This window comes from Chanodichthys erythropterus, chromosome 15, assembly GCF_024489055.1.
Source record: "Chanodichthys erythropterus isolate Z2021 chromosome 15, ASM2448905v1, whole genome shotgun sequence".
NCBI lineage: Eukaryota > Metazoa > Chordata > Actinopteri > Cypriniformes > Xenocyprididae > Chanodichthys > Chanodichthys erythropterus.
In genome coordinates, this window is record NC_090235.1 from 37934384 (window position 1) to 37947386 (window position 13003).

The following is a 13003-nucleotide window of genomic DNA, read 5'->3' on the forward strand; positions in this document are numbered from 1 at the left end:
GCCTGACCTGCCGTGGTCACCCAAGCCGCCTGACCTGCCGTGGTCACCCAAGCCGCCTGACCTGCCGTGGTCACCCAAGCCGCCTGACCTGCCGTGGTCACCCGAGCCGCCTGACCTGCCATGGCTACCCAGGCCACCTTACCTGCCGTGGCCGCCCGAGCCACCTGACCCGCCGTGGCTTTCCGACACTCCGGACTCGCCATGGTTGCCCGAGTTCCTGGACCTGCATTGGGGACCCCGTTCCTGTCTGCATGCAGGTCTCCAATGCACCCACCCTCCCTCCCTAGCTGTTCCTTTTACGCCGCGAGGACGCGCCTTCCGGGAGGGGGGCGTTATGTCACAATCACAGTCAGTTCCTGTCACTTCCTGGACTACATTCCCCATAATCCTCTCTGCCAATCACCTGCACTCACTCCACCAATCACTACACTAATCACCACATCCAGCTGCCATGCATTACCTGGACCATAAAAGACTCACACACTCATCACCTGATCGCGAAGTCTTGTTTTCACTCGTGTTACATTTCTGAGCGTTTCCTTGTATCCTGTTTGTCTATCTGTGATTGATCTTGCCTGATTCCTGTTTTACGACCCATTGCTGCCTGCCTCGATCCTTGCCTGTACCCTGACTACGACTCTGCCTGTTCCTTATTGCTCCTGTTTGTTCCTGTTTGACCCTGCCTGTACGACCACGCTCACTTCTAATAAAACGCTGCATTTGGATCCCTACCTGAGTCCCGCCTTCGTTACACTCGCATTATAGATCAAGATAAAGATCATTTATAAAGGTTTTAAAACGACAAAGCACACTCACTTACACATATTTGAGGATCGGAATATCAGATAGTTGATAACATGGTAAGCAATTTTGCGAATATTTTAAATATAAAAGGAAAAACTAAATAATAGCGATCCATCTGTCATACAGTGTTATTGTTGCTGCGTTCAGCGCTCATGACACGCAAGACGCGTCACCATGGAAACATTAAAGGCAAACGTTCTAAAATAACGGTCACCTTAAAAAAACTCACTCTGGGGGGACAGTTAGAATATTTTAAACTCACGATCGAAAGGGTTAATGACATACAATTGACTTGAACTTCTAAGCCTGCGACATATTCCGTCAAAAATACCTATTTCGCCACTTCTGGATTTAATACCCGAGCATTTGCTAAGGAAAAGAATTTGACGGAAAAGAGGATCAAGAGGAGGTATTAGAAACCGGGTGAGAAGACGTGGAAGTAAGCTACCTTTACCTGCCTACCTTTTATTTTATCAAATGTGCATTCATTACGGAATAAAGCAGATGAATTGTCTTGATGAAGCACAAGTTTGTTTTGCTTCACTGAATCATGGTTGTCTGAAGGTGTTTCATTGAGTCTGGATGGATTTACTTTTATACGATATGACCGGGACACTGTAAAAACAGGGAAGGCTATCGGAGGCGGTCTTTGCATGGCTGTAAAATGATAAATGGGCAACTAATTTCACGGTGCGAGAGACTGATTTCTCATGACACTATGAGATTATGACCGTGTCGTTTCGACCTCATTATTTACCTCGTGAGTTCACTCAAGTGACTGTTATTCTTGCCTATGTTCCTGGCCCTGATAATGTCCTTGCAGCTGAACGTATTGCGGACAGTTATAACAACGCTATGTCCAGAGCAGCTGACCAGCCTATCTTTTTGCTTGGAGATTATAATAGCTGTGATGTTGGATCATTTCTTCCGCAACTAGAACAATGTTACAGATGTTACAGTTGCAACACGTTTGAACAGAACGCTGGACTTGTGTTTTGGTAATATTCCAGGTGCATACGTTTCTAAATCCTTCCTCCCCTTGGCTTCTCAGATCATAATGTAATATTACTATTGCCAAATTACAGACAGTGATTGAAATCACATAAGATTCAAACAAAGACCATTCAGGTTTGGAATAATGACTCTGTGGAAACTCTGAGGGGGTGTTTTGAAGCAACTGACTGGGAGATGTTTTTCCGGAGCAGCGAGGGGAATTTGGACTTACTTAATGACTCAGTTTGTTCATATATTTCTTTTAGTGCTGGTAATGTTATCCCGACTAAAGAGGTGAAACTGTATCCAAACAATAAGCCATGGGTTGATAAAGAAATGAAACACTGTATCAATTTTTTAAAAAAGGCATTTATTGAAGGTGACAAAAGGCGGGTAAATGAACTGAGGAAAGAACTGAAGATTAAAACAAGGGTAGCCAAACTCCGATACAAAGATAGAATGGAGGAGAAATTTACAAGAGGGAATACAAAAGGAGGAATGGTGACTCAGCTCTTCCAGTGGTCATTGAACACTGGACATGTTCCAAAAGCATGGAAAGAGACAATGATAATTCCTGTTCCTAAAAAATCTAATGTTAAAGAGATGGAGAATTTCAGACCTGTGGCACTCACCTCGGTTCTCGGTAAATGCATGGAGAGGGTGGTAGTAGGAGAGCTCTCTGCCAGTGTAGGTCAGTGTTTAGACCCGCTTCAGTTTGCTTACAAGTCAAAAAGGGGAGTTGAAGATGCTTGTCTAACTCTTTTAGATATTGTTACTAGACATTTGGATGCTCCCAACTCGCTTGTTAGGATTTTATTTATGGATTTTACATCTGCTTTCAACACAGTTAATATTAACTTATTGTTGGACCGCCTTCAAAAATTGCAAGTTAATTTGACTCTTGTGCAATGGATTAAGGATTTTTTAACGAATAGACCCCAATATGTTAGAATGTATGACCACAAATCTAGTAGTATTACTATAAATACGGGAGTTCCACAAGGTTGTGTTTTATCACCCATTTTATTTTCTATATACACAAATGAAATCATGTGTGGAACTAAGGTTATATCACTCTTGAAATACGCAGATGACATGGCGTTGGTGGCCTGTATGACAGACAAGCAGTCCCTGGTCATATATAGGCAAATTGTTGATTCCATGGTTGGCTGGTTCCATGACAGTTCCTTAAAACTGAACATAAATAAGACCAAAGAGCTGTGCTGTGGGGGGGTTCGTCCTCCCAAAACTTATTCTTCACTTTGTGAACCACTTAGGTTAGGGGGGCAGGAAGTAGAACAGGTTGAATCCTTCACGTATTTGGGCACTATGATTGACAGTCAACTATCTTTTGCACAACATGTGAATGGTGTCTATAAGAAAGCTAATCAGCGTTTATTTATTTTGAGACAGCTGAATAAATTTAGTGTTAGACAGGATATCATGACTACAGTGTATCAGTCACTTGTGGAATCTGTCATGACGTTTAATATTGTTTCTTGGTATAGTCTACTTTCAGCTGGAAATAAGGAAAAATTATCAAGAATTATTAAGCAGGCATCAAAGATTATAGGGGTCTCACAGCTTCAGCTTTCAAATCTTTATTATGTGGCAGTTAAGAGGAAAGCAGTTTATATTATCTCAGATTGTACACATCCTCTTTATGAGGCTTTTCAGTTACTTCCATCAGGATGCCGGTTTAGAATTCCTTTGGCTAGGAAGAAGGCTTACAGGAATTCTTTTGTGCCCAATGCAGTAACCATTTTAAATAAGGTTAAGTGATTGTGTGTGGGTTGTTTTTTAATTCTAGGGTGTTTTGGTTTAAAATGAACTGTGTGTTGTGGATTGTATGTATGTAGTATGTTGTATTGTATGAGAGCCTTTTAACCAAAGAAAAATTTCTATCATTGTTGATAGACAATAAAGATTCTCTGAACTCTGAACTCTGAACGTGCTCAGTCTGTGTTGAACTGCCTGAATACGTTCAACGGCAGGACAGCGGTCCCACTGAAATATTTTCAGAGGCTCCTGGGGCATATGGCGGCCGCAGCGGCTGTAACACCGCTCGGTCTGCTTCATATGAGACCGCTCCAACACCGCTCGAGTCCCGAGATGGGCGTGGCAACGCGGTACGTTCCGGGTGCCAATCACTCAGGAGTGTCACCAAACCTTCAGTCCGTGGTCACACCCTTTGTTTCTCCGGACAGGAGTGCCCCTGGAGCAAGTGTGCCGGCATGCTGTGGTATTCATAGATGCCTCTGCCACCGGCTGGGGTGCCACGTACAATGGGCATGCAGTGTCAGGGGTTTGGACGGGACCCCATCTGCATTGGCATATCAATTGCCTCGAGTTGTTAGCAGTACGCCTTGCTCTGAGCCGCCTCAAAGCGCCGATACGGGGCAAGCATGTACTGGTCTGTACGGACAACACTGCGACCGTTGCGTACATCAACCGTCAAAGTGATCTACGCTCCCGTCGCATGTCACAACTCGCCCGCCATCTCCTCCTCTGGAGTCGGAAGCATCCGAGGTCGCTTCGCGCCATTCATGTTCCTGGTGTGCTCAACCATGTGGCCGACAAGCTATCACGAGCTGCGCTGCCAGGAGAGTGGCAACTCCACCCCAGGTGGTCCAGCTGAGGCTCAGGCAGACCTGTTTGCCTCACCAGAAACCTCCCACTGCCAGTTGTTTTACTCCCTGTCCGAGGGAACACTCGGGACAGATGCACTGGCTCACAGCTGGCCCCGGGGTCTGCGCAAATATGCGTTCCCGCCAGTGAGCCTACTTGCACAGACACTGTGCAAAGTCAGGGAGGACGAGGAGCAGGTCCTGCTAGTTGCGCCCTATTGGCCCAACCGGACCTGGTTCCCAGAACTCTCACTCCTCGCGACAGCCCCTCCCTGGCCCATTCCTCTGAGGAAGGACCTGCTTTCTCAGAGACGGGGCACTCTTTGGCACCCTCTGGAAACTCCATGTCTGGTCCCTGGACGGGACGCGGAGGTTCTAGGTGACTCCACCCCTATGGTACTTAACACCATCACTTCGGCACGTGCACTGTCTACGAGACGTGCTTACGCCTCGAAGTGGAACCTGTTCGTCAAGTGGTGCTCTTCTCGCCGGGAAGACCCCCAAAGATGCCCGATCGGAGTCGTGCTTTCCTTCTTGCAGCAAGGGTTGGAGCGTAGGCTGTCCCCCTCCACCCTCAAAGTCCATACTGCTGCTATCTCCGGTTACCACGACCACATAGATGGCAAATCTGTTGGTCAGCACGACCTGGTCATCAGGTTCCTTAGGGGGGCGAGACGGTTAAATCCTCCTCATCCCCCCTCCATACCCTCTTGGGACCTCACGTACGTCGAACGTGACCGACTGAATGGGAACGTCTCGGTTACAAAGGTAACCCTCATTTCCTGAAGGAGGGAACGGAGACTTACGTCCCGTCGCCACAGGCGTTGTCCTGCTGATGCTGCCGCCTGCTGGGTTCAGCTCCTCAGCGAAATCCTGAAGATGCAACGCACCTGATGCTCATTATATACCCGCGCTGCGAGGCAAGTAGTTGATGCATATGATTGCATGCCAATGTGCATTGGCTCGTTTAGTTACACTCGAAGTAGATTGGCCTCTCTGGCGAGATTCCTATTCGTCGGTCTGTCCGACGTATGTCTCCGTTTCCTCCTTCAGGGAACGAGGGTTACCTTTGTAACCAAGACGTTTTTGAGTCATTTAATATTAAAAAATTGGCTGCCAACCAGCATCTTACCTCCGTGAGACAGTTCAATAAAGCGTCAACATCGTAATTATCTTCATGTTTCAGAGGGACGTACACCTGAGTATCATCCGCATAAAAATGATAGGGAATGTTATGCTTCCGAAAAATCAAGCCTAGAGGGAGCAAATAGAGTGAAAACAAAAGCGGGCCCAGAATTGATCCCTGCGGTACACCACAAGTTAATGGTACAGAAGAGGAAGAGAAATTGCCAACCTCCACTGAAAAAGTTCTGATTTGTTGGCATGGAAACAATAAAGGGAAACGTTCTAAAATAATGGTCGCCTTAACTCTGGGAGGTCAGCCAGAATGTTTGGCCTGTCATCGCTGCTTGCAGCTATATTTTTCTTGAAATTTTGTGACTTTTTCTCATTTAGGGTCATGAACATGCATGCAAAGTTTCAACACACTGATGTGTTATGACATACACATAAAATTATGGTTACATTGGTGATGATTGTGGGTCAATTTGACTTGCATATTTTAATGTTCTAAGGCAACTGTACAGACCCAAAATAATAAAATTTCTTGGCTATATTTTGTTATTTTAGTTGTTTACTATCCTATGAAGCTTATAAAGGAGCATTTCCTCACTTATTTCAATACAAAAAAATATTTTGTCAGCCACATATGGTAAAAATGAACTATCATTTCTTTTTTCATCTGAAATACTATCTAACCTACATTGTTTTTCTTGAAATTTTGTGACTTTTCCTCATTTAGGGTCATGAAAATACATGTAAAGTTGTATTCAAAGTTGCAAAAATGCATTTAACATACTGTTGTTGATGTGTTGTGAAATGTGCATACAGGAATTGTATACGTTCTTACTATTCATGGGTCATTTTGACCCATATAAACAGCCATTTAAATACAAAATACAAACCTCGTCTTTTTTGTATGTCAGAGCTCTTCAACTGTATTCCTGAAGTGCCATTGTCTGAGTTTAACAACTTTTTTTTATTTTCAAAGTTTGTGAATATATAAAATTTACAGAGTTATTTACCTGTTAATTGTCTGTTGTCTTAACACTTACCATAAATCTTAAATACTTCAGGGCACAGACTTAAGTTTGGTATCTTTTATATTTTATATAAAATATATATTTTACAAAACATGTTCAACATTACAACTTAAAGAAAATCAAATCTAATTTATGAACAAGTTCTGTGCCAAATTTAAGGTTGATATCTTAAAAAAGAACTTTCAATAAGATTTTATTTTTTATTTTCATTACCAAACTTTTCCACATCCATATTCCACCGGTGACCATATAAGGACTCTTCGATTTCCATATATGGTTTAAGTGATCTGAACCATATTTTACCATACTTTTCAAAATATTTATGAAGTAGATATCCTATTTTGAAGAAGTTGGGGAATAATGTTAATATTTGATTTGAATTAAATCCCTAAAACACACACACAAAAAAAAAAACTACGGAAAGAATCAGAGTGTGTGTTATAGTTTGGCACCACATCACAAATGGAGAGTCTATTGCTCTTTAACTATTGCCCTGTCATTTCTTTTAAAAATCAGTCACCAAATATGAAAACTAGAGTCTGAATTCTTTCAAATGATATAGAATTTGTCAAGATTACTTTAGGTTTAGACTAAGATATTATTAATATAAAATGTATAATGCCATATGTCTCATTGGTGGGGGGAGGGGCAGTCTTAAAAATAGTGATTTTATAAAAAATAAATTCAGATATTTATTCTTTGTAATGTGTGAAAAGGAATGATATTAAAAGTTAATTATTTGTACATGATTGTATGTTTGTTTTTGTTTTTTTCTTTGTGATTTTTGGGGAATTGTATTGAATCCAATTAGGGTCAAATTGACCCAGACCATACAGGCAGTAACCAGAAATTGAACAGTACATGAGGGTTAAATGTCCTTTTAATGTTTGATGGTTGAAGGGTGAGTAGAATAATGTCATCTCATTGTACCCAGTTTAAAAAAAAAAACATATTTTGCATTCATAGATCGAGCCTTTCACTGATTGTTTACAGCTTAACGGAAGTTACACCTATAATTCTCGCAAAGCGTATTGGGGTGTGGGAATAAGGTGGATAGCTTATTATATATGTGTAGTTGTTGTTTCATTAAATTCTGAACATGGATCCTGCTCTCACTTTCTGAGACTCACTTAATGACATCAACAGGTAAATCTTCTGGTAGTCATTCAGACCATGGGCGTAGGTTTAGGGGGGGACGCTAGGTACTAGTCCCTATCAATATTTTGAGATGACAAATTTGTCCCCACCAATATTTAGCAAGCTCCTTTGAACTGCTATTTGGATCGATTCTAACGGCCAGGACGACAACAGTACAAGAAACGCCGTAATTTGATTGGCGGCGGGGTATCTGACAGGCTACACGCGCGGGCCGGGACTACTTTTGTGCTTGCACTAGCAGCGAGTGGGTGGTGTGTGTGTGTGTGTGTGTGTGTGTGTGTGTGTGTGTGTGTGTGTGTGTGTGTGTGTGTGTGTGTGTGTGTGTGTGTGTGTGTGTGTGTGTGTTCGCGCGCGCGTGCATGTTGACGACGCCGACTGTAAGTTACTGTCTCTCTACCACATACAAAGGCCAGAGTAAAAACATTTTAATATTCCGTTTTTTGCCCCTTTTTGTACTTTGTAGATGCCACCCAAGAAGAAGAAAGGGGACATAAAGGGGACAAATTATAACTCCATTATGGCTACTTTCCACATTTTACTTTCCACATAAGAAGCTTGTCCCCTGCATTTGCATAGGGGACAAGCTTCTTATGTGGAAAGTAAAATGTGGAAATTAGCTATAATGGAGTTATAATTTTGAGTGCCAAATAGTAGAATAAAGATGTCTTTTTGCTTTGTTTTTTGGTATATTATTATGCTCCAAAAGTTCTCAAAGTCTACCTCTTGCAACAGCGTTTTTTTTGTAAGTATAAATAGGCTACTAACGTACATAGTAAATTATGTTTGTTTGTTAATAAACCGTATGGTTGTTCAGCATTTCACATTCCCAGGTATTAACGTGAGTGTACTGGAGGGTAAATAGTGTTCATAATAGAAAAAGTGATGTGTGTCCCCACCAAAGCTGAGACCAAACCTACGCCCATGATTCAGACAAAAGAAGGACTAAAGATTTGAATGCACATACTGTAAAACAATTTACAACCAAATTTAGTGAGCTTTTCTAACTATATGGAATCACTTTTATATAAGATACTGTACCAATAAAATGATAACAAATGTATATGTCTTTCAAGGACACTGTATAAAGGATGATTAATGCCTTGGTTTCCCTCTAAATTAACACCTGCTTTTATAATCATTCTGCTGTGTTGTGTGTGCAGGGAAAATGCGGTGATAAAATTGGACTATTCCCTGCTAATTTTGTGCAGCGAGTGCGTCCAGGTGAGCGTGTCTGGAAGGTGACGCAAAGCGTCCTTGGCAACAAAGATCTAGGTCACTCGACTGTTAAAGAGGCTCAGGTATGTATAAGTGTCATTGAAGAATAAAGCTTCAAAAAGGTGGTTTTTTTTTAAATCTTTTCAAAACGGGTGTAATGCATATTTTGGAGACATGAACAATTTTAAACAAGTTGTTAAATAAAAGTTCAAAGTGTTTAAATTCTTTTATTTTTTTTTTTGACTATTTATATGTCAGCTGGTACAACAATAGTTATATACACTGTAGTTGTACCACATGACATGGAAAGTGTAGCAACCTACCCATACTTGAAATTAGCAGTTTTTACCAGTATTTGATAGAGATTTACGAACCTTTTCACTTTGCCACAAGGATCAATTGGTGACCTTTGGATGATGCATTATCATGTTTACTGTTATTACATTGACAATTCATAATAAAATACTCATGTTTGCAGTGCCAAGTTGCCTATTACCTATTGCCTATACATATTATTTTATATTTTGTCATCTTACATATTGTCACAATCAATCCATCCCAGACCTTTGCCACTCTTTCATGGACTATATTTCCCATAATCCTTTGCCCAGACTCATCAGCACTCATTGTTTTCAGCTGTGTCTCATTAACCTGTTTAGCTCACCCAGTGTTAGGGAAAGTTACTTGTAAAAGTAATGCACTACAATATTGTGTTACTCCCTAAAAAAGTAACTATTTGAGTTAGTTACTTTTTACGAGAAGTAATGTGTTATATTGCTTTTGCGTTACTTTTTCTCAACTGTGCTGGGCTTGCTTGTGATGATTACATAACTCAAGTTACTTGTAATGTGTGATCCCCAATACTGGCTTACCCTATAAAAACCTGGGCCCTCATTTATCAATGGTGCGTACGGACAGATTTGTGCGTAGTGAGTGCGTAAGAACAGTTTCACGCAAAGTGTGGGATTCACCAACTTGTACTTAAACGTAGAAATGTGTGTAAATATAGGCACACCTCTGAGCATGCTTACGCAGATAATCTAGTGGTAGAATAGTGACACTACACACAAAAATCATTTAAGAGTGTCACAGTATGCATTAAGCAATCCACATGTCCTGTGTTTCCTTTATTTATAAAACACTCAATTTATAAATTGTCTAGTTTTACACACAGTGCGTAATTGGTGTCACTGTAAAAAAAAAAAAAAAAAAAAAAAAAAAAATGGTTAAGTAGTCAAGTCAAGTCAAATTTATTTATATAGCGCTTTTACAATTGGTAATTGTTTCAAAGCAGCTTTACATATTAGAAGCACAGAAAAAAAAAAAGGGAAGTGGTTAAAACTGTACAAACAAGCGTGGTAATATGTAACATATACAAGATGGTGCTACATTAAGCCAATGTCGGCTGACTTCCAGGGGTGGAAAAAACCCCCTAGGAGAAAAACCCAGCGTGCTAGCACTGGGAAAAAAGTCCTAGGAGGGAAAAAACCCCTTGGAAGATATATATATGTAAATGTATATGGAGATCAAAATCTGAATTGTACATTTTTATTATAGAGATTAAAAATCGATTATATATAAATATATGTAAGCGGATACGGGGATTAAAAATCTGAATTATAGATGCAGCCAGAATTGGATCTTTAGGCCCATTGTCTCCTGGGCTACGTTGTAGTCAGGTCCAGACGCAGGTTCTCCATCTGATCTGGATACGGCCTGGATCCAGCACCCGGCAAACCTCAGGATAAGCAGAGAGACAGATATTAGCGTAGATGCCATTCTTATTCTGATGTACAGGTATATCTAGTGTTATAGGAAATGTTCTCGGTTCCGGCCGACCTAATTATTGCAGCGTAACAATCCTTTAACGGATTTGAAAAATGTTAATGTATTGATAATGTGTTATGTGTATGCAAGAGCAAAGAGATGTGTTTTTAGTCTAGATTTAAACTGACAGAGTGTGTCTGCTTCCCGAACAATGCTAGGAAGATTGTTCCAGAGTTTAGGTGCTAAATAGGAAAAGGATCTGCCGCCTTCAGTTGATTTTGATATTCTGGGTATTATCAACTGGCCTAAATTCTGAGATCGCAATAAACGTGAAGGACTATAATGCATTAAGAGCTCACTTAGGTACTGGGGAGCTAAACCATTTAGAGCTTTATAAGTAAGTAGCAAGATTTTAAAATCTATACGATGTTTAATAGGGAGCCAATGTAATGTTGACAGAACTGGGCTAATATGGTCATACTTTCTGGTTCTAGTAAGAACTCTAGCTGCCACATTTTGGACCAACTGTAGTTTGTTTAAAAGCCGAGCAGAACAACCACCCAGTAGAGCGTTACAGTAATCTAGTCTTGAGGTCATGAATGCATGAACCAACTGTTCCGCATTTGTCATTGAGAGCATATGTCGTAATTTAGATATATTTTTTAGATGGAAGAAGGCGGTTTTACAGATACTAGAAACATGACTTTCAAATGAAAGATTGGTATCAAAGAGCACACCCAGGTTCCTAACTGAGGACGAAGGTTTAATGGAGCACCCGTCAAGTGTTAGAGAGTATTCAAGGTTTTTTCGTGAGGAAGTTTTTGGTCCAAAGATTAGGATATCAGTTTTTTCTGAATTTAATAATAAGAAATTTCTTGTCATCCAGTTTTTAATGTCAGCTATGCATTCTGTTAGTTTTGTGAATTTGTAGGTTTCGTCAGGGCGCGAGGAAATATAGAGCTGAGTATCGTCAGCGTAGCAGTGAAAACTAACACCATGCTTCCTAATTATCTCTCCTAAGGGCAGCATGTACAGAGTGAAAAGCAACGGTCCTAATACTGAGCCTTGTGGTACCCCATATTTAACCTGTGATCGATACGACATCTCTTCATTAACTACCACAGACTGATAACGGTCAGATAAGTATGATTTGAACCATGCCAAAGCAATTCCACTAATGCCAATATAGTTTTCAAGTCTTTTTAAAAGAATGTTATGATCGATAGTGTCAAAAGCAGCACTGAGATCTAATAACACTAATAGAGAAATACAGCCACGATCGGATGATAGGAGTAGATCGTTTGTAACTCTAACGAGAGCAGTCTCAGTACTATGGTATGGTCTAAATCCTGACTGGAAATCCTCACAGATTCCATTTCTTTCTAAAAAGGAACACAGTTGTGTTGAAACTGCCTTTTCTAGTATCTTTGACAGAAAAGGTAGATTCGAGATTGGCCTGTAATTTACTAAATCTCTCGGATCTAGTTGAGGTTTTTTAATAAGAGGTTTGATAATAGCCTGCTTAAAGGTTTTTGGCACGTGTCCTAGTGTTAAAGATGAATTAATTATATCAAGAAGTGGACCTACGACCTCTGGAAGCATTTCTTTCAGTAGTTTAGTCGGCATAGGGTCTAACATACATGTCGTTGATTTTGATGATTTGATAAGTTTAGATAATTCTTCCTCTCCTATAGCGGCGAATGATTCTAGTTTTACCTCAGGGACACTACAGTGCACTGTCTGAAGCGAAACTGTAGACGGTTGCATGTTTATAATTTTCTCTCTAATATTATCAATCTTGCAAGTAAAGAAGTTCATAAAGTCATTACTGCTGTGCTCTATGGAAACGTCAGCAGTTGAATCTCTGTTTCTAGTTAATTTCGCCACTGTGTCAAATAAATACCTAGGATTATGTTTGTTTTCTATTAAGAGATTTGAAAAATAAGTAGATCTGGCATTTCTTATGGCTGTTCTGTACTCAATCATTTTTTCGTTCCACGAAAGGCGAAAAACTTCTAGTTTTGTTTTCTTCCAACTACGTTCAGCTTTTCTAACAGCTCGTTTTAGAGCCCGAGTGTGCTCATCATACCACGGCGTTGGATTAGTTTCCTTAATCTTCTTTAGACGTAACGGAGCGACTACATCTAATGTGCTTGAAAAGAGAGAGCCAATAGTTTCTGTTGCAGCATCGAGTTCTTCTAAGTTGTCAGGTATACTAAGGCGATGAAACTGCTCGGGGAGATTATTTATAAAGCAATCTTTAGTGGCAGACGTGAT

General features: G+C 40.6%; 1 protein-coding gene across 1 annotated transcript in view; it reads left to right on the plus strand.

Annotated features, from left to right (window-relative positions):
- LOC137037183 (SH3 and cysteine-rich domain-containing protein 2-like) overlaps positions 1-13003 on the plus strand; it is an 89423-nt gene that overhangs the window by 44522 nt on the left and 31898 nt on the right. Inside the window, exon 4 of the mRNA XM_067410995.1 lies at positions 8905-9042. Coding sequence (XP_067267096.1) covers positions 8905-9042 — 138 coding nt within the window. The remainder of the gene's footprint in view (positions 1-8904; positions 9043-13003) is intronic.